The 22,846-nt window shown below is 39.7% G+C and overlaps 1 protein-coding gene across 10 annotated transcripts in view; it reads right to left on the minus strand.

Moving 5' to 3' along the window:
• Nucleotides 1–22,846, minus strand: part of SLC12A6 (solute carrier family 12 member 6) — a 108,097-nt gene that overhangs the window by 14,416 nt on the left and 70,835 nt on the right. For 9 of the 10 annotated variants that reach the window (XR_010151588.1, XR_010151590.1, XR_010151589.1 and 6 more), the window contains 12 exons: nt 16,669–16,763; nt 14,560–14,691; nt 13,389–13,535; nt 11,973–12,027; nt 11,002–11,132; nt 10,080–10,321; nt 7,902–8,116; nt 6,629–6,787; nt 6,361–6,459; nt 6,028–6,085; nt 1,444–1,618; nt 1,036–1,154 (listed from right to left, as the gene is read on the minus strand). Coding sequence is in view for 7 of the 10 variants with exons in the window: in XM_009428737.3 (XP_009427012.1) it covers nt 1,036–1,154; nt 1,444–1,618; nt 6,028–6,085; nt 6,361–6,459; nt 6,629–6,787; nt 7,902–8,116; nt 10,080–10,321; nt 11,002–11,132; nt 11,973–12,027; nt 13,389–13,535; nt 14,560–14,691; nt 16,669–16,763 (1,627 nt within the window). In the remaining 3 variants the exon portion in view is untranslated. The remainder of the gene's footprint in view (nt 1–1,035; nt 1,155–1,443; nt 1,619–6,027; nt 6,086–6,360; nt 6,460–6,628; nt 6,788–7,901; nt 8,117–10,079; nt 10,322–11,001; nt 11,133–11,972; nt 12,028–13,388; nt 13,536–14,559; nt 14,692–16,668; nt 16,764–22,846) is intronic. The other variant, XM_063794683.1, reaches the window with a different exon arrangement.

Genomic DNA, 22,846 nt, shown 5'->3' on the forward strand with positions numbered 1-22,846 from the left:
CAGTCAATGACACAACCACTCTTTACCCAGTTGTTCTTAGGATAATCCAGGTTTCCTCTTCCTTACCCTTGTTCCAAATTCACTTACCAAGTCCTATGGATTCTATTTAAAAATCTCTTAAGCTGCTTCTCTTCCTTTTCATCTCTACTACTAATCACCTTAGTTCAGGCTCTCATTTCTTCTTTCCAATTAGCATTCCCAGCTCAATTCTAGCCTCCTTCTAATCCATCTTTTATACAAGATTGATCATCCTAAAGCATTATCATTTTGTGCTCAAGGATTACCCACTACTTCCAGGTAAAAGTTCCAGGCCCTTTGTGATCTGGGTCTACCTACTTCTCTATTCTGTTATTCCCTCAACATGTACCCTCCACTCTAGCCAAGCCAAACTACTTCCAGTTCTCTGGATGTGCTACCTTATGCCATCCCTCAATTCCTTTATATGCATTCTCTGCCTGGAATGTTCTTCACCCCTTATTTTCTTAGCAAATAACCAGTTATTCTTCAAGATACAAGTATCACTTCCTCCGGAAAATCTTTCTTGAGTTTCCATCTGTTTAGATGCCTTGCTCTGGTGTTCCTAGGGCACTCAGTGTTCACCTTTACCATGGCACTCATCACGCTATATGGGAATCATTGGTTTCCTTATCCATTATCAGTTCCATAAGATTGTGTCTTATCCATCTTTGTATTCCCAGAATACCACATTACACAGTGCCAGGTAAGTAGTAAGCATCAATAAGTCATAGGTGAATAAATAAATAAAAACTAACAGTGGTGGTAAAAGCTACAACCAATTGACAATGAATTAGAAATGAAGCCAAAGAACTTTTGAAGTTAAATAGGTAGGAAAAAACCTAATAACTTACAAAAGTTAGCCTTACTTGGAAGTTCTCAGGAATGATTTTTATTTAAGTGAAGTTACATCTGTATTTAGCCCACTCTGTTATCACTACTGTTATATGACTGATGGAAATAAACATGTATTATTTATCATTTAAGCAAGAATAACTGAAGAGAATCACTGGCTCTTACATGGAAAGAATTGGGGCCACAAGATCCAGGGAGGCAATGAGTATTCCAAGCTCTGCAATGGCAGCAGTTAGAAGTAAAGCCCAGGTAGGTTCCCCATTGGCTTTGCTGTGGCCAAAAACCTGTACACAGAAGGGAAATATCAGGCACAGGAGTACTGAGTCATTGCTCTCTGATTTCTCTAGCCTACAGTTTTCAGACATCTGGAAGACAACAGTGTTACAACTGTGATACCTTTTAAATACCTTTACAGCACTCACAGGTAAACTCATGCTTGAGATTTAGAGGGTCTTGTACTAAAAACCCACATCTCCACATTTATGATCCAGTAATTTCTAAGCCCATGAAGACCACACTGTTTCTCATTAAAGCTGGGAAAAAAAGAAGAGGGCATAATAAAAGGTCACTCACCCTCAGAAACGGTATGATGTTATCCTTGGCAATAGCTTGTAGCAGCCTCGGTGCACCTGTGAGGCTCTGAAGTCCAGCCCCACATGTTGAAAAGAAGGAGCCAATAACAATCACCCATGGGGATGGCCAAGATAAGGTGCCTACCACCAAATTACCTTTCACAGCATCACCGAACCTGGCAAAGAAATAGGAGTGGGAAATTTAATCTGGAAATAACTTTAGACTGAAAGACTAGAGACATTCACCCAATTTTTTTTTGAGACAGAATCTCACTCTGTCACCCAGGCTAGAGTGCAGTGGTGTGATCTTGGCTCACTCCAAACTCCGCCCCCCAAGTTCAAGCAATTCTCTTGCCTCGGCTTCCCGAGCATCTGAGATTACAGGTGTGCACCAACACACCTGGCTAATTTTTGTATTTTGAGTAAAGATGGGGTTTCACCATGTTGCCCAGGCTGGTCTCGAACTCTTGGCCTCAAGTGATTCACCTGCCTCAGCCTCCAAAAGTGCTGGGATTACAGGCGTGAACCACTGCGTCCAGCCCACCCAGTTTTTTTTTTCTAAGTTTTAGAGAATCAAAAGTGAGATAAATAATATTACGAAATATAAGATAGCCAGATTTGATCAAAAGGCACTATTGACCTATATTAGGAAAAAAATACATATGGGGCTAGAAAATAAGCTAAGCTTCAGTTGTAACTTTCCCCTTCAGGGTATCAAAATATCTGCTTTTTAGGAAAATCGCGATCTCACTGCACTATAATTCTGTATTCTTGAAATGTAAGCATTTTTCTATGTCATAAAAAGCTACGAATAAAAATTTGTAGTGATTTGAATAATATTGCATCACAATTTCTTATCCATTCTTCTAGTGTTGACTTTCTATTATATAAAATATTATAATTAACATCTTTATGCACATATCTACATTCACAGTTCAGGTTTTTTTCCTTAAGGCAGGTTTTTTTGTTTTTTGAGACAGGTCTCACTCTGTTGCCAAGGCTGGAGTACAGTGATGCTATCTCAGCTCATTGCAGCCTTGACCTCTCTGGCTCAGGCGATGCTCCTGCCTCATCCTCCCAAGTGGCTGGGACCACAAGTGTGTGCTACCATGTCTGACTAATCTTTTACAAAAGTTTCTGTAGAGACAGGATCTCGCCTTGTTGCCCAGGCTTGTCATGAACTCCTGGGCTCGTGTGATCTTCCCCTCTTGGCCTCCCAGTATGCTGGAATTACAGGCATGAGCCATTGTGCCCAGCTAAGTTATGGCAGATTCTTAAGAGGGAATAACTAACCAAAGGGATCAATATCTTAAAACATTTCAAAATCACTACTAAACTGCTGTCCAGAAAGTTTGTACTAAATTTTACTCCCACTGGAAATATAAGAAGATTCAAGTCTTGTGGCACATGCACACTCCACACCAGTCTTCTGTATTAAAAAAAATTAAGGTCACTTCTAATTTGATGGGTGAAACATAGCATCAGTTTAATTACTCGTTTTAACAATTTTTATTAAGTATCACACACAAAAAGTAATGTGCAAGGCTGGGTGCGGTGGCTCACGGCTGTAATCCCAGCACTTTGGGAGGCCGAGGCGGGCGGATCACGAGGTCAGGAGATCGAGACCATCCTGGCTAACACAGTGAAACCCCATCTCTACTAAAAATACAAAAAATTAGCTGGGCGTGGTGGCGGGCACCTGTAGTCCCAATTACTCGGGAGGCTGAGGCAGGAGAATGGCGTGAACCCGGGAGGCAGAGGTTGCAGTGAGCCGAGACTGCGCCACTGCACTCCAGCCTGGGCGACAGAGCGAGACTCCGTCTAGCGGGAAAAAAAAAAGTAATGTGCAGAAAACAACAAATGCACATCTGAAGATTTCTACAAATCCAACACCCATGCTGTAGGTGTTGACCTACTACCATGCAGGTCAAGAAACAGAACACTGCCAGTACCCAAAATTCTCTCTTATGCCCATCCCCACTCATTAGTCCTTTCTTCCTCTCCACTATCCTGACTATTTTTTTTTTTTGAGACAGGGTCTTGCTTTGTCACCCAGGCTGGACTGTAATGCTGTGATCATGACTGACTGTAGCCTCAACCTCCTGGGTTCAAGTGATCTTTCTGCCTCAGCCTTCCCAGTAGCTAGTACTACAGGCATACGCCACCATGCCCAGCTAATTTTTTACTTTCTGTAGTGACAAAGTCTTGCTATGTTGCCTAGGCTGGTCTGGGAACTCCTGACCTCAAACAATCTTCTAGCCTCAGCCTCCCAAAGTGCTGGGATTACAGGCATGAGCCACCATACCCAGCCCTCTGACTTTGAATACTATAGAGTTTTACCGTTTTAAAACTTTATATAAATGATACACAGTACATACTTTTGTGTTTGGTTTTCTTCACTTAGCATTGCTTGTGAATTTTTTGGGGGGGAGGTGTATATTGCTATGACTTACTTTGCTGTATGACTTCCTATTACATGAATATATAATTTAATCATTCTACTAGCGATGGACATTTGGATTATTTCCAGGTTTTGGCTATTAAGAATACTTATGAAGGGAAAATGAAGCAGGCAAAAATAAATAAATAAATAAGAATAACACTACTGTGAAAATTCTTGTGAATTAGTCTTGATGCACATGTGCAAGCATTTCTGTTAGATATACCTAGAAGTGGAAATGCTGAGTCATAGGTAAGCACATGTTCAACTTTAGGAGATAATAACCAATAATTTTCCAAAATGATACTCTAATGTACACTCTCAATAATAATTTTTATATCATGGTGTAACTTACCAAAGCTCCATGAATTTCCTACTACAATGGTATAGTAATATATTATACTATATACATACATATATACACTCACCCACACACACACATACTGTGTTATATACATATACATATTGTGCTTTTTATTTTTGTCAACAATATTTATATTGCATCTGTTAGGCTTCGAGTCCTCAAAGAGCTCAACGTGTAGGGGAGAGTAATATGAAAACAAGTAGCTGCAATATAGCATCATAAATGCTGTAATATAGTATATTCAAATAGAGTGGCTGAACACAAGGTGGAGTGTTTACCTCTGTTTGGGTGAGTATGGGAAAGCTTTACAGGAGAGAAGACCCTTAGCCTAGTCTCTAAGAGGATGAATATGAGTTGGCCAGGTGGGAGTAACCTATTCTAAGCAAAGGAAATAACACAGACAAATGTGTTTATACGTGGAGACATAATAAGACATATTAAACTCTAAGTTAGGGAGCTTATGAGGGAATGGCAGGAGATAACAGTAAAAAGAGGTAGAGAGGGCCAGATCACAGTGATGGATTTTAACAGGCTTTGGCAGGCTCTGAAGCAGGGAGGTTTGTATGTTCAAATTTTGTGTTTTAGAAAAGTCATTCTGGTGGCAGTGTGGAAGAAGGATTAGAGGCTAGAACTAAAAGGGAGATTATTACAATAACATAGGCAAAAATCCTGAAGGTCTGTACAAAGTGAGTGATGTGGATAAAGAATAGAGGATACATCTGTGTAGTATGGGAAATTTTAATAAAATAATAGCGGAAAGGGCTGGGTGTGTTGGCTCATGCCTATAAGCCTAGCACTTTGAGAGGCTAAGGTGGGAGGATTGCTTGATCCCAGGAGCTTCAGACCATCCTGGACAACATAGTAAGGCCCCATCTTTACAAAAAAAATTAAAAAAAACTACTAGCTGGGTGTGGTGGTATGCACCTGTGGTCCCAGCTACTTGGGAAGCTGAGGCGGGAGGATTACTTGAGCCCAGGAGGTTGAGGCTGTAGGGAGCCGTCACTGCACCACTGCACTGTAGTCTGGGCAACAGACCAAGACCTTGTTTCTAAATAAATAAGTAGAAAAGAAAAGAAGAGAAGAGAAAAGAACAGAATATGAAGAAAGTAAGTTTCAGGCTTTTATCTAGAATGCCAAACACAATTAGATACTTCTCTCTCATAAAGGAGATGCTAGAGACACTTGAAATTTTTTTTACTTGCCCTTCTTGACTTTTGGTCTTGTTTCTGAACAGTTCTTGATGGACAGGGAAGTCCTCATTATTCAGACACATTCACTGCTTTTTTGAAGGACTGTATTTAACTGTCTCATATATTCACTAGAAAATACTGGCCCCTTTGGGAACTACATTCATATATTTTCTTATTGTTAGTCATGATTGATAACTCAGGTTGGGTTATTTTTTTGAGAAAGGGTCTCACTTTGTCACCCAGGCTGGAGTACGGTGGCACGATCATGGCTCACTACAGCTTTGACTTTCCAGGCTTAAGTGATCCTCCCACCTCGGTCCCCCAAGTAGCCAGGACTGTAGGTGCACACCACCACACCTGGCTAATTTTTGTGCTTTTTGTAGAGACAGGGTTTTGCCATGTTGCACAGGCTGGTCTTGAACTCCTGAGCTCATGCAATCCACCTGCCTTGGCCTCCCAAAGTGCTGGGATTACAGGCATGAGCCACGGTGCCTGGCTGTGTTGAGTCTGTAACTGTCTTGGAGCTATGTGGAATGATCAGAAGTCGTGGCAGACACACACATAATTGTTACAAAGAAATTCATTACTCACTTGTCTCTGAGAACAACCCCTTCAATACATGCACCAAAAAGGACAACATTGCTTAAATCTACCATATTGAGAGTCAAGGAAACTGTTGTTTACCCTCTAACATGAGATAGAAAGTAGACACTCAGTAGACACTTTCTTCTGTCAGTAAAATGAGCTGCTAAATACTCCTATAAATTCTTTTTTGAATTTTCTATATGAGGTAGGCAGATAATCTGGCAAGAAGTGAAGTGATAGAAAGCAGGTATCTTTGTTACCAGGATAAAAATACTGATCATCTAGTTCTACTGGATGCTCCTATGACTAAGACTCAGACTGGATCCATAAAAAGGATACAAACAAAGGAGGTGGTCAGGATGGCAAGGATAGTACCAATGGGAATAGACTTCTGAGCATCTTTCAGATCTCCAGATCTGTTTGATCCAGCCATGATACCTTTAGAGATAAGGGGGAAAAAACCAAGTTAACTTCTTGGACACTTTGATATTGATACTGATAGCAAAGAGTAGAAGCAAATCTAGGAACCCTGAGAATTCTGCCTCCTGAGAAAAATCACTCCGTGGGTCTGACAGCTTCTAAAATATACAACAGCCTATGTGTTTACCTGTAACAGAGGGAAAGAAGATTCCCACCAGAAGCGTGAAGGAGGTGGTGATGTCAACAAGAACATATTCATGGTTTAAGCTGCCTAAGACATCAGAAGATTTGGCTGAAGGCTTTTCGATGATCTCTCCCTTGGGTAGGTAATTACTCCAAAGATTCTCTGCAGTGGGAAAAATGGGAATTTAAGCAGCAGCAGTATGAAAAAAAGATAATTAATTTTCTACCCAAACATTCAAAATCAGGCTCCTCATTTATACAGTTTCTAAAGGTGTGTTTGCTTCTACATGAGCACATGTATACACACACATTGCACAATAAAACACACATAAATAAAAACATAGTTTTTTGTTTGTTTGTTTGTTTTTTTGAGACAGAGTTTTACTCTGTCACCAGGCTGGAGTGCAGTGGCACAATCTTGGCTCACTGCAAGCTCTGCCTCCCAGGTTCACGCCATTCTCCTGCCTCAGCATCCTGAGTAGCTGGGACTACAGGCGCCTGCCACCACGCCCAGCTAATTTTTTATATTTTTAGTAGAGACGAGGTTTCACCATGTTAGCCAGGATGGTCTCGATCTCCTGACCTCATGATCCTCCCACCTAGGCCTCCCAAAGTGCTAGGATTACAGGCATAACCCACTGCGCCCAGCTAAACATAATGTTCTTTCTTATCTAATTTAAATATAATTTGACAAAATGATTTGATACATGCAAATATAGTTTAACTTTACTAATGCAAATTAGTAAAAGTTAAACAGACTAAAACTAAATGCCCCACAAATCCCATTATTATTTATTAGGCATCAGTGCTGTTTCTAACACCTTAATGTAAACTTGCTTATGTGCAAAGAAATTTATAGACCAAACATTTATAATAGAAGCCACTTAAGGAATGTTTCAGGAATTTAGCTAAGTTAGGAAGATACATGTGGATGTGGACATTAAAACAGGTCTATTCTGTCAGTGCAGGAAGAACACTGGCAATTTTACAAGAATACACGGAATATTTTACCCTAAGGTTAGAAAGTGATTTGCTCAACTCTGCTCTGAAATGGAGGTGAATTTTAGCAGACATCACTCTGTAAAGGAGTACTGAATAAGGACAGCTTTACTAATGGAAAAGCAGAAATATGGTGAATTAAGAGCTGTGTGGTGTGCTTAAGAAGGGAATTAGCACCATGGCAGTGAATCTTTATGGACAGTAGAGGAATCTAAGATGACAAGGCCTATTTTCCCCAGAAAATAGGAAAAAACTTGTCCAATAACTCCCTAACTTACCTGTAATTATACCACTAGCCAATCCAGGAATGCCCTGGATTGAAGTGATGTTATTGTGAACAAAGTATTCATCACAGGTGGCATTGAAAAATTGACTCGAGTTACAGAAGAATCCCCATAACTTTGATGGGACTGTCATGTTGTTAATTTCCTTGGTCTTAGAGCAAACGTCAATGTGTCTTGATGAAAGGGTGCGGTTACCCAGCATGCAGACCCTAAGTGAAAAGAAACAGGGAGAAAGATCAAGTAAGGAAAAAAAGTACATTAAAAAAAAAGGAAACAGGTTAGTAAAGGAAACAAGAACCCCATCTTTAAGAGCTTCTACTGTTATGGGTGGGAAAGGAACTAATGTTTATTTATTTATAATTTATTTTAACACTGTGAATGGTGACTTACATTTTCTGCCAATTTAATACTTACAGCAACCTCACAATGTATTAGAATTTCTATGTTGTGGATGGAGGCACTGAAGTTTAGGAAGTCAGGGAGTTAATTGAAGGTTAGGGAAATACAGTTATCTGTCCAAGGTCATAGGTGGTGGCAGTGAAGGAAGTCAAATTGAAGAACTGTCTGAAGACATTATGCTGACTCATCTTCCAAAATTTTTGGCTAAAATTGTTAGGTCTAAAAGAATATTGAAGTCCTTTTGTTATTCTTATAAAGTAAAAAGCACTCCTCTTTTTTTGGCCTAGAAAAGCCTAACATTCATAACAAACACCTTGAAAATGTTATGCTAAAGGTTGAATCTTCTGGCTACTGTTGCCAGGAAAACAGCTTGGTCAGAATTAAAAGGCAGATCCCTCTATGGCCTAAGAGAAAACTGTTTTTGAATTTAAGCCTAGACTCAGTGGGAGTGACGGTAAGGATAACATAAATATTAACCTGCTGGTTTTACTTTTTTCTTTAACCCAGAGACACAAATATAAACAAAGGAATAATACATCCATAGTTAAAATACCTCTCAGGTCCAACAAAGGGACTTCTAAAATTTGCAAAATGATTGAATACATTATTATGAACCATGTACCTATTACTCAGCTTCAACAACTCTCAACATTTCCCAGTCTTGTTTCATGTATTATTCTAGATTTTTTGTCTTGTTTTGCTGGAATATCTCAAAGAAAATACCATGCATTATGACCGTGTACTAATCAAAAAAGAGGAGAAGCCCCAAAGGTGAACCTGAGACAAAATGGAATTTCCCAAATTGAGATATAACCAGAATGTCACCTTTAGAAATTTTATGCCCCTAAAAAGGACCTTCAGCTGTATTACAGTCCCTAGATAAGCAGATTAAAAGTTTAAGATGGAATCTACTTCTGCCATCATGCAGCATAGCATAGAAGAAATACTGAATGGGGAGTCAGGAAATCACAGTTCATCTTCTTGCTCTGCCATTAATTAACTTTGAGGTAAGTCATTAAACCTACTGGAACTGTCTTTTTGTCTTGAAAAATCTTTTTTTCTGTAATCTGGTTAAATCAACATAGAACCGATGAGTTTGATCCTCAGATAATCCAGATGACTCTTCAAGATAATTCTGTAACAAGACTACAAATAACACTGAGTGCCAGCTAGTCCCTATGCCACTAGTCAAAGGGAAAAGTGAGCCTGTGAGTCACAGATCTGCACAAATCCATTACTACTTCAAAAAACATACTTTAAAGTATTCGCACTAGGGAGTTGAAGGAGGTGGTGAATGATGAGAGAGTACTTAATGGGTACAAAGTACATTATTTGGGTAATGGATAAAAGCCCTGACCTAGGCTGGGCGCAGTGTCTCACGCCTGTAATCCCAGCACGTCGGGAGGCCAAGGTGGGCCTTATAAAGGTTGCTGGCAATAACTACACTGTCTGCAAAGCCCTTTATGAATAGTTCAAAATGTGTATAATAAAAAAAGATTATGTACAATTATCAGGGAGAAAAAAATCTAATATCTGAACCTAAATGATGGTCACAGCTACTAGTTCTATGCTTAGGACATAAGAAAGAGGATGAACGGGACATAGTTTGCTGGGAGGCTTCCTGCCTAGATGAGGAAGGAAGTCTAACTGGGCTTATCCGAGAGGGAAAATCTCAGAGAGACTCTATGAAATTCTGACTTAAAATTATCACACCACCAGATATTTTCAATTACTACCCAATAAGGATGGCTAGGCAGAGAGACAGACACGTACGGGAAGTGTGGAGGAGCAAAAGAAGACTTGATGGCTCCAGCATAGATGGCCAAGATGGACACAATGACACAGGCCAGGAAAAGTGAGGCAAACTTGTTCACATAGCGTACGCCGATAAATACCACTAATACCATAAGGACCAAGAAAGCTGTGCCGTAGACACGCATGTTATTTAGCATGGCTGCTGATTCCTTGAGTGCATCATCACTGTGAAAGATGGCAGCTCGGGGGACGATATAGACCTGTTAGGTAAAAATAAAGGAGAAAATTAGGTTATTTCAAAATAATTAAGTAAAAAGGCTGTATTCGTTTGCATTTACTTTCACAAAAGAAAGCAAAGCTGAGAGAGAAAATGACTGGGGAATTAGCCTAGTTTCTAATAGGATCTGAAATGCCTTCAGAAATGGGATGTCATGGATTTTTTTTTTTTTTTTTTTTTTTTGGTCTACATGCTGTTCTGAATAACTACATTTCCAAATGGAAAGAAAGGAAAGGAACAAATTATTAATTTTATTCATAGGGTTATATAAAGTAATTATAATGATGATCTTTAACCCTGACTCTACTATCACTACTTTAAATAGTAAACAATATGTCTCAGTGAAGAGAGATATGAGAAGCATTTTATTTCATAGGGATGAAGATATCAAAAAAGATAAACTTTATTTTACTTTTTCCCCATTGGACTTGAACCTCTTGGATGAGGTGGCAGAGTGGTGGCAATCAGGTAGAAAGGAAGGGACAGGCAGGCAAACAGAATTTCAACCTTTCCACCTCATATTCACGTAAGAGGCCAACTGACGTTGGCAGTCAATCACCTGATTTATTCCCACAGCTGATCTCTCAGAAGCTTTCATAGCAAAGAATAAACCTAAATCAATATTTCTTCTATATTATAGACCACAATGAAGTCATTACTTACCAGAAAGATTTCAATGGCACCAAGGATGTACATGGCTGCCGCAAATGTGGTACCAAGATAAAAGCAGAGGCCAACAGCCCCACCAAACTCTGGGCCCAGTGCCCGGGAAATCATAAAGTATGAGCCCCCAGCTAAAAGACAAAACAGAAGGTGAATAGAAGAAAGAGTGTGTATTAGCAAGAGGAATATGAATAAAACAGAAATAAGAAAAAATATATACATAAAGGTTAAATGTTTCAGGCTTCTGCAAACCCTCAATGTGATAAAAAGATGTGCTAGTGGGAAGTAAAAGGTGAAAGTGTTATTGTGGGATATACTGCACAACTAATGTAATGAGCCATATGAAGCAATAGTTTGCCAGCATTTACCTAGAAAAAAATTAGAGAATATTTACTATGACATGAGACAGCCCAATAAAATACATTCTGGCTGGGCGTGGAGGTTCACGCCTCTAATGGTAGCACTTTGGGAGGATGAGGCGAGAGGATTGCTTGAGGCCAGGAGTTTGAGACCAAACTGGGTAACATAGTAAAATGTCACCTCTGCAAAAAAAAAAAAAAAAATAGCCAGGCATAGTGGTGTACACCTCTAGTTCCAGCTACTCAGGAGGCTGACGTGGGAAAGCAGCTTGAGCCTAGGAGTTGGAGGCTGTGTGAGCTATGATCGTGTCACTGCACTCCAGCCTGGGTGACAGAGTGAGACTCTGTCTATAAAAAAATATATATTCCAACTAATAAAAGCTAAGAATGTGACTGAAATTAATGCATTCTAGTTTAAAAAATAAAGAGATTTTAAAGACGGCATTTTAAAGTCAAGTAGTATTATGTCTACGTCCTATAGACCATTACTCTGTTGTAGCACAGAACAGACCAAATAGTATTCTATTCTTCAGAAGTTTGCACCTCTAGCTTTATAGCATAAACACAGAGTCAACACTGATAAATCCTGAAATACAACCTTGACCTACTAACCTGGCACCACTCCATTAGTGGCAATGGCACTCATGGAGATAGCAGTCAACATTGTCTGCAGAGAAAAGGAAAGGAGAGGATTGTTACTGTGTAAAGATGACATTTCTATACTACTTCTCCATTTGTGTTCCAAGAGCACTTGGCAAACATTTAACTCTACCTACTTTTATGGACAGTCATACCTAATGGTATGGAAATAAGATGATATGGTCCAATTCATTGCGCTAGTCATACCACTAATATCTGGAGGATTCTGTCAAAATGCTCCCACATCAGTAGGTCAGGTGCTATTAAGAACTGCTAATCTCACTCTGGATTTCCTAGTTACACAGGAAATAGAGCATAGTATACTCAAAAGGAAGAACTAGAGAAATAACTCAGAAAATAGGTTAGAACCTGACTAAAGACTAAATACAATATCAAGAACAATGTTCAGTAAGAAAGGGAATCACTGAAGGCTTCTGAGCACACAGGAACTGCATTTTAAAAATATTACCCGGTAGCATAGTATAGAATGCACTGCAGATAGGAGTAGCTGGAGGCCGAGTGATTGGTTAGCAGGCTACCATAGTAGTTCAGTGAGAGGTAAAAACTATAGTGGTGGTAGTGTGAATAAAAAGGGCTGAGTGTAAAAGATTTCAGAGAATAGATTAGCGTTGGTAGCTGATTAGATGTGAAAAGCAATTAAGAAGCCAAACAGAGCCTTGAGGTTTTAAGCCTGAGACTAAAAAAAGGTGGTACCATGAACATTTTAAGTTATTAAAAATATGAACTGTGCCTGCTTAACCTGTTTTGCTCATCAGCTGGGGATAATATACAGGTAGGGTATAAAGGTCATAGTGATAAAAAAGGACAGTAGAAAACTATAAAATTCATAGGTGTGTCTGGGATACATAATGAGGAGAAGTTTAAATTAAAGGAAGATAAAAATGTTCTCAGTAGAGAGAAGACCTGGAAAGAACATCTAAATTTCTAAGGAAGGGATAAGGGAAGAAACTTCAAAACCAAATAAAAAAACCAAATACCCCTCACATCCACAATAACCTGTCTTGTTTCTCAATATATACTGGAGTGATACATCACATTTTCTAACACATTTTCTGTCACAACTTTGGTGCTATCAAGCTCAAATAGTTTGGATTCTGAATTCTTTGAAGACAGGAACTTTATCTTCCATTTTCAGTTGAAGTCTTGCTTTGTAATTTCTAGTACATCATATAATAGATAGCAAGCAGTGACTAACAGGCACTGAATAACTGAAAATCCTTTAGATTTTAATATCAGAATAATTTCTTCTGTTGAGATCATGAGTCCTTCCCTAAGTATTCTTTGTTTTATTCCCAAAGAGGTCATGTGCATCTGCTCTTGAGAACTTGCAACGTTCAGGTGATCTCTAGGAGCCAGTGCAGTACTTACACAGCAGCAGCAGATAAGGACAATTGCAAAAGCCTGAAGAACTCCAGCTGTGCCCACCACCCATGTAAGGCGTAAAAAAAGGATCACTCCAAAAATATTTTGTAGACATGGGAGGTAGACACCCATGAAGGTACCCATTTGGGGGGTCTAGAAAGAAAGACATTGATAAAAAATTACACAGTTATCCTAAAGAGAGGTTTTTATTCTTTTATGTAATAACTTGCTCCCTAACTACCATATTAACCTCCAAGCAGAGATCATAAATTTAATCAATATCTTCAAAAGGGCACATATAAAATCTCCATCTTTCAAGTGTTTATCACCATACTTTTATTATTCCTAAAGCTATATATTTTAACTTTACAAAGGTTCCCGCATGTGTTTATTATAGATAGGCATTTGGCCACAAATAAACTTTTATGTGCACCCACAACAATTTAAAATTTTGTTTTTCAAAGCTGTTGGCTTTTTTCATTTAAAAACAATAAGGACTTGATGGAATTTCTTCAGAATTTGGCATAAATTCTTCACAGTAGTTAGTAAATAAATTAGATGGCAAAATGAAGATCTGAGGGCCGTTTTATCCCTTTTTGAAAGGGCTGAACAACCAGAATGGTAAACTGAATGTCTTATATTTTCATTTTGAGACAAACTGATGTTTGGTGTTTAAAAAACCCAACAACTTCACAACAGACAGATGGCATCAGCAGATGGGTATGGACACTCTTCTCTTGAAAAGCTATTCCCTCTCCCTGAATGCTCTTTTCCCGCATAGCTCACTCCCTCCCATCAGCTAGATCTCTCCTCAAATATCACCTTGTCAGAAAGGCTTTCCCTGTCCAACCTATGTAAGTAGCAACGCCCTCCACTCTGGATCCCTTGCCAATTTCAGTCTCTCTACTCTGCTTAATTTTTTGCTAGGGAATTTATCAACACTTAATATGTTATATATTTTGGCAGTTAAAACAGCTTAAGGACTGTATCCCCACATTAGAATTTAGACTGCATCGTATGTTTTCTTTGTGCTATGACCCTGGTGCCCAGAACAGTTCCAGGCACCTCTCAAGCATTTAATAAATAGCTGCTGAACACAGAATGGTGCCTTAGGTATTTCCTTCTTTCTTATATACAGGGCTCTTTTTATGTATTCCTTGTTATTCTGAGGCCTCACCTTGGTGGGCTTCTTTTTCCCTTCAGTGATGTTTTCTGCCTCTTCATGTTCCTTTGCTCCTTGAGTCAGATTAGTGTAATTGGCCATGCGGTTGAGGAGGGAAGACACCTTCGGTCTGGTGTCCATTTCTTCCTATAAAGCCAGTGACATGGAAGAAATGAGCTACAAAGAACACTGAACATAAGTATCAAAATAATCTTGCTACCAGAAAACTTCAAATGAAATGAAAAAATATTTCACAGGTAGGCCGGGTGCAGTGGCTCACACCTGTAATCCCAGCACTTTGGGAGGCCAAGGTGGCTGGATCACCTGAGGCTGGGAGTTTGAGACCAGCCTGGCCAAGATGGTGAAACCCCATCTCTACTAAAAATACAAAAATAAGCTGGGTGTGGTGGCACACGCCTGTAATCCCAGCTACACGGGAGGCTGAGGCGGGAGAATCAGCTTGAACCCAGGAGGCAGAGGCTGCAGTGAGCCGAGATCGCGCCACTGCGCTCCAGCCTGGGCAACAGAGCGAGACTCCATCTCAAAAAAAAAAAAAAAAATGGTACATTGAGTTGGGCATGGTGGCTCACACCTGCTAACCCAATGCTATGGGAGGGCAAGGCAGAAGGATCGCTTGAGCCCAGGCACTCAAGACCAGCCTGGGCAACAGAGTGAGACCCTGTCTCTGCAAAAAATTTAAAAATCAGCCAGGTGTGGTGACACATGCCTGTAGTCCCAGCTACTAGGGAGGCTGAGGTAGGAGGGTCCTTTGAGCCCAGGAGGTCAAGCTGTGATCGTGCCACTGCACTCCAGCCTGGGTGACAGAGCAAGACCCTGTCTCAAAAACAAACTAAAAATGGTACATTGAGAGAAGTGGTACTTGCATCATTGTCAAAGGCCAGAAAAAGGTAGTGCTGAAATAAACCAGGCTCCTTTCAACAACCTGGCCACAGCTTATGGAGCCTGGCCACAGAGTCCATGTTGTCTTATTCAGATAAGATATAGAAGTCCTCTTCATTATGTTAAGTGAAATAAGCCAGGCACAGAAAGATAAATAGCACACGATCTCACTTACATGTGGGATCTAAAAAGTAGAACTCGTAGTAATAGAATGGTGGTTACCAGAAGCTTGGGGTGTATGTAGGGGAAGGGAGGGAGGTTAGTCACAGGATACAAAGTTTCAGTTAAGCAGGAGAAATAAGTTTTTGAGATCTATTGCACAGCATGCAACTATAGTTAACATATTGTATATTTCAAAATTGCTAAGAAAGTCAAATTCAAATATTTTCACCACGAAAATGATAAGTATACAAGGTGATATATATGCTAATTAGCTTGATTTAATCATTCCACAATGCATACAAATATCAAAATATCACATTGTAATCCATAAATATATACAGTTATTATCTGACAATTTAAAAAAAGGACATGAAGGTCCTGCTAATCTGGAAGCCTGCTTCCTACAGTGATTTTTGGAGACGGAGTCTTGCTCTGTCGCCCAGGCTGGAGTGCAGTGGCACAATCTTGGCTCACTGCAAGCTCTGCCTCCCAGGTTCATGCCATTCTCCTGCCTCAGCCTCCCGAGTAGCTGGGACCACAGGCGCCCGCCACCATGCCCGGCTAATTTTTTGTAGTTTTAGTAGAGACGGGGTTTCACCGTGTCAGCCAGGATGGTCTCGATCTCCTAACCTTGTGATCCACCCGCCTCGGCCTCCCAAAGTGCTGGGATTACAAGCGTGAGCCACCGTGCCCGGCCTTGTTTAGTTAGTTCTAAGGCAAATGATAGTCTTTTCAGACAAAGGGTGGAGAAATACACTGATTTATAGTTAGAAGAAAGATTATTCTAATAAAAACAATTAAATCACAACTGAATTAGATTGCAAGGTAATCTATATGTCCAAGAAGTCAAACTCCTCTTCCTTACTACATAACAATTTGATTTAATAGTTACTCACTATAATTAGATTACACAGACAAAATTTACTATAACAAGTTACAATATTTTCTTTTAACATTAAATTATCCAGCTTGTAAAATTTTTAAACCAAATGGGGTAAAATACGGCCATCATGAGATCTCTGTTCCTAAAGTCTCAGTCCATAGTTTTCTCTGAAATATTACCTCAAAGAGTGCCAAATTTTTATCAAAATATTCATCTCCTTCTTCATAATTGGAATTATTGAGATAAGCATTTCGAGCTTTCTTATGTCCATCGTCTGGAAAAAAAAAAAGTAGACCAAGTTAGTTTCTCACTGGTTTCTGACGAAGAAACATCAGCACCAGATAAGTGCAGGTTGCTTCGGTATTAATATAACCCATTTTCATATTCAAATTTAATCTTAGAACTCAATCAGCACTGCTTGGAGAATATGGAACAAAATAAAACTCTCCAGCAGGAACAAAAAGAAAACTCTGAGAAGTAAACATGGGTCATTCCTTTCCTTAACAATAATCAAGACCCCTAGAGACGCTATTCTTTTGGAATTCCAGCCCATGAAGACTCTTTTTTTTTTGAGATGGAGCCGCTATGTCGCCCAGGCTGGAGTGCAGTGGCGCAATCTCAGCTCACTGCAACCTCCGCCTCCCTGGTTCAAGCAATTCTCCTGTCTCAGCCTTGAAGTAGCTGGGAGTACAGGCACGCACCACCATGCCCAGCTAATTTGTTTGTATTTTTAATAGAGATAGGGGTTCACCACGTTGGCCAGGCTGGTCTCAAACTCCTGGCCTCAAGTTATCCGCCCACCTCAGCCTCCCAAAGTGGTGGGATTACAGGCGTGAGCCACTTGCACCCAGCCGAGACTCTACTCTTAAAGTCACCTAAGTTTAGGAGGAAAAAAAGATACTGAGTATATACTCAGGGTATAATACTGTGTTAGATGTAGTCTCCTTTACACACTATTGCTGCTGATAATGACAGTAAAAGCTCTCTGCCTCCACAGCTGTCTGACCTTTTATAAATTATATGAAGTTTTGATTTGCATTTCTCTGATGATTTCAGTGATGAGCATTTCACACCAGTCAGAATGGCAATTATTAAAAAGTCAAAAATAACAGATGTTGGCGAGGCTGTGGAGAAAAAGAAATGCTTATACACTGCTGGTGGGAATGTAAATTAGTTCAGTCACTGTGGAAAGCAATTTGGAGATTCCTCAAAGAACTTAGAACTACCATTCCACCCGGCAATCCCATTACTGGGTATATACCCAAAGGAAAATAAATCATTCTACCAAAAAGACACATGCACTTGTATGTTCATTACATACAATTGAAACCCAACCTTCAAGCCAAAGACAGTTTAAAGCCTAGCTACAAGTCCTGGATAAATCCATGGACTGAACTGAGAACCTCTCTTCCCGTTTGGCATACTTTCCTCTAATTGATTCTCCACTCTTTACCTATTTTACATATATCTACCCTTCCCTAATTGGTTTTTTACACTGTGTGCCTTTGTTTTAGCCTTTTTTTGCATACTCACAAACCAATGAGCATACACTCCCCTATTCTGAGCCCATAAAGGCCCCAGCCCCAGCCCCAATGAGAGAGACCACCCTCGCATGCCCTCTCCACTGAGAATTGTTTCTCATCATTCAATAAAATTATTCTCCGCCCTCCTCACCCTTTGATATCAGCACAACCTCATTCTTCTTGGATGTGGAACAAGAACTCAGGACCCACCAAACACAGGTACAAAGAAGGCTGTAATACTGTGGCCCTCCACACTCTGCCAGTGGAGGGCAGCTACCCCACGCGACGGGAAACAGCAGCGGGCGGGAGCACGGGCGACAGGACAGACAGAGCTGTTAACATGCCGCCATCCATGGGGCTGCAGATGGTGGGACTAAAAGAGCTATTAGCACACGGTAACACCCCCTCTGAGGTTTCAGGGTTGCGGACACCCGTTTGGGCGCCACCATGTTCCCCTCAGTGTGACACGCCTGGTCCAGCAGCAATCCCTACATACAGCCCGCTTCTGTCTCACTGCTTGGAGCAGCCAGCTGGACACTGCACTCGCTCACTCACTCACCCCCTCCCACCAGTGCGCAATTGCCACGGCTGCAGGATCTGCATTGGAGCGCAAGCCAGGCATAGCCCAGCAGGATGAATAGACAGGGCATCTCTTCTGGTGAGCTCGGGCCTGAGCAAAGCCTGGGCATGGATGTTGCTGGCTGGAGGTCTCTGGCTGGCAAAGTGGCCAGGAAAAATCCTGTGTCACTATGCTTCCTACTTGGGTGAAGGGATTACCCATACCCCAATCCTCAGCATCATGCAATATACACATGTAACAAACCTGTACATGTACCCTCTAAATCCAAAATAAAAGTTGAAAAAAAACAGGGCAGGCGTGGTGGCTCATGCCTGTAATCCTAGAACTTTGGGAGGCCCAGGTGGGAGACTGCTAGAGTCCAGGAGTTCTGGACCAGCCTGGGCAACACTGAGACCCTGCCTCAACAAAAAAATTAAAAAATTAGCTGGGCATGGTGGTGCATGCTTATAGTTCTAGCCATTCAGGCAGGAGGATTCCTTGAGCCCAGGAGTTCAAGACTGCAAGTGAGCTGTGACTGATCCACTGCACTCCAGCCTGGGCAACAGGGTGACACCCTGTCTCAGGGCAGGTTTGGGGGGGAGTTGAAAAAAGAAAAAAATTATGTCATTTAACTATTATTTTTGTACAAACCCTTCCACAGTTTTTTTTAATTTTAAAAGAGGCATCTGACAAAAATTCGGTGAAAGAGCTATGAGGAAAAAAAGGAGACCAGGCCCATAAGACAGCAAACTTTGTTTTATTTGAGCACTTCCTTAACTTTGTTTCATTATTATGCAAAAGTTATATAATTACAGAGTCTGGAAGGAGAGAAGAGAAAAAAAAACATAAATGCTATTAAAAGCTAAGATTTTCAATACTGGGGAAATAAGTAACAATATAAAAATTAAAGAATTAAAAACCCTATAAGCTTAAATGTATAAGGATGGGCTTGAGAAACAGTCAATAAACTATCAAAATTACTGGGTCACATCAAAGGGCACAGAGCCAAACTGAAGGGGTTCCCAATGCCCCAAAATGGAATAATACAAACATTAAAAATAAATAATGTGATGGATTGAAATGCAAATTTATGAAATACTCAAAATGATATTCTGAAAAAGTCACCTTTGCGGGGTTAAGGAAACAACACATGACTCTGAAAAATGACATTAATAAATAGAAAAAAATAAATGGAAAGAAGTAAGCAATCATCTTGCCTTTCTTGTGCCAACTGTATTTCAGGGTAACCAATAATTAAAAGAAAATTTCTTCCTTATAGAAGCATTCCAGCTAATTAATGATAGATGGAATGATAGAAAAAATCACTAATGAAATAACAGATTTAGGCAACGATAATCAATGGTTGTTAAAACCATTAGGTGAAAGGCTGAGGCAAAACTTTACAATGGATGGATCAGGCTGATCTGGAGCCTGCTTATCAGCTTTAACATCTCTGAAGGTATGACAACACAATCTCCTGTAATACAATGAAAAATACACTGTACAAGCTATGATGTATTCTTTCCAAAAGAATGGAAGTTGAATCTAATCAAGCCTCGAAATCTAACTATCAGTTCAAGGAAAACACAAAGGAGGAATATGTTAAACATTAGAAGGATCTAATCACCAAATTCAGAATGTGAGAAATTTTACAAGATGATCTGACTTCTTCAGCAAATAAATGGCATAAACTTAAAAGGTGAACTTTTATAGATAAAAGAGACTTAAAAGACATATCAACTAATTGCAAATGAACATTGTTAGGATCCTGACTCAACACATCAAAGGTAAAAAGGCATTTCTGAAACAAAAAATAAGAGAAAATATATCACTCTTTTTTTAAAAAAGGGCAAGTAAAATCATATGTCTGGAATTTTCTTTAAAACAGTTGAGGGAAAAATTAGGTAGGGTCTTGAAAACAGATTTGTAACATTGATGAAGCTGGGTGATGCATTCATAAAAGTTCATTATGCTATTCTACTTTTCTGTACCTTTGATATTTTCAGTAACAAAAAGTTATAAAAAGAAAAATGTAATTCTTTTCCTCTTCTTAATGGCTCCAGAAAATTCTAAAGAGTATAGCTTAGGCTGGGTGCAGTGGCTCATGCCTGTAATCCCAACACTTTAGGAGGCCGAGGCGGGCGAATCATGAGGTCAGGAGATTGAGACCATCCTGGCTAACACGGTGAAACCCTGTCTCTACTAAAAAATACAAAAAATTAGCTGGGCGTGGTGGCGGCCGCCTGTAGTCCCAGCTACTTGGGAGGCTGAGGCAGGAGAATGGCATAAACCCAGGAGGCGGAGCTTGCAGTGAGCCGAGATCAGGCACTGCACTCCAGCCTGGGCGACAGAGCGAGACTCCGTCTCAAAAAAAAAGAGTATAGCTTAAAATTATCACCACTTCTAAGTAATTCATTTATTCAACTAATATTTATTAAATTCCTAGGATGTACTGGATACTGTTCTGGGTCCTAGGGGTATAGCAGTGGACATGGCAGTTAAAGACCCTGCCTTCACTGTGCATATACTGAAGTTACAGAAGACAGAAAGTAAGTAAAAACAACAACAGCAATTAAAAAAAAAAAAAAAGACAAAATAAAAACAAAAAAACCCAAAAAGAATTTCAAGAAGTGATAAGTTCAAGGAAGAAAATCAAATAGGTAGTGGGAGAGACTGTGACTAGGGAGGGGAATGACGACTTCATGTAAGATCATTGGTGTGCTGATAACAGCCTCTAAAGAATTAAAACAAACCCGACTTACAGTACTTGACAATTTCTGTGGTATAAATACTCACACATGGCCATTTTCAAACTACTAATGTGAAGACAATGAGCCTGGTTTTGGGAAGAGATTTGCATTAACTGGCTCTTGTGAGCTGGTATAAGCTGGCTGCAGCACACTCCTGGCATAGGATAGTAAGGAAAAGCCTACATTTCAGGCAGAGGGAATACAGCAATTTTAAAAGATCCTAAAGCAGAACCAATTCTAGTGAATTCATAAAGCAGAAAGGACAATATAGCTAAAGGACAGTGAGGAAAGGAGAGCATATTTAGAAAGACAGAAAGGAGCCAGACCACGTAAGTTAGTTAATGGATAGATTTTCCAAAGGAGAGAGTAATGTGAGAGTGTGCTAATAGTTCATTTGGGAAGCAGGGGTAATACAGAAAGCTTTTTTTTTTTTTTTTTAAGAAGAGATTATAAAGAAGCAGAAAAAGTGGGACAAATAATTTAGGATGGCACAATGGTCCAAGCATATCAATAATACCAGTAATGTAAATAGACTAAGACAAAGATTGACAGACTGGATTAAACAATAAAATCTAGACATATACTATTTATAAGAGATATAAGGACATACAAAAGCTGAACATTAAGAAAACATTAAGGAAAGAGATATATCAGGCAAATACTAACCAAAAGAAAGCTGATATAATTTTATTAGTATCAGATAAATTTATGAGAAACATTTTATTAGGTATTAGAAGGTAACCACATAATAACAAAAGGTTTAATCCACCAAGAAGGCATGACAGTTTTGTTTATACCACATAATAACAAAAGGTTTAATCCACCAAGAAGTCATGCCAATTTTATTTATCATTATTATTATTTTTTGAGACAGGGTCTCACTCTTACGCCCAGGCTGGAGTACAGTGGTGCGATCACAGCTCACTGCAGCCTCAGCCTCCTGGGCCCAAGAGATCCTCCCACCTCAGCCTCCCAAGTAGCTAGGACTACGGGCTTATGCCACCATGAAGAGCTAATTTTTGGATTTTTTGTAGAGATGAGGTTTTGCTATGTTGCCTCGTATTCCTAGACTCAAGCCATCAGCCTGCCTCAACCTCCCAAAGTGCTGGGATTACAGGTGTGAACCACCGGGCCTGGCTGGCACAACAATTTTAGACATACATCTATTGTTTAGTTATTATTATTATTTTGCTCAACAAATTACCTCCAAATTTATTGGCATTTTAAACAACACAGTTTATCATCTATTTGTTTGGGTTGGATTTTTAAAAGTCTGACAATCTGTCTTTTCAACTGCCAAGTTTAGTCCATCAACCTTAGTGATTAATATATTTAGACAGGGTTCTAACATCTTTTTATTTGTTTTTTCTCTATGACTCATTCTCATCCTCTGTCTCTATCTCTCCCACTCTTTGGATTTTCTGGTTTGTTTTTCCTTAATGACATTTTCCCCTCTAGTTTCCATTCTCTATTTCTGTTCTTTCAGCAATTACCCTTGAAATTTTACTATATATCTTACTTAAAT

Source organism: Pan troglodytes, chromosome 16 (genome assembly GCF_028858775.2).
Source record: "Pan troglodytes isolate AG18354 chromosome 16, NHGRI_mPanTro3-v2.0_pri, whole genome shotgun sequence".
NCBI lineage: Eukaryota > Metazoa > Chordata > Mammalia > Primates > Hominidae > Pan > Pan troglodytes.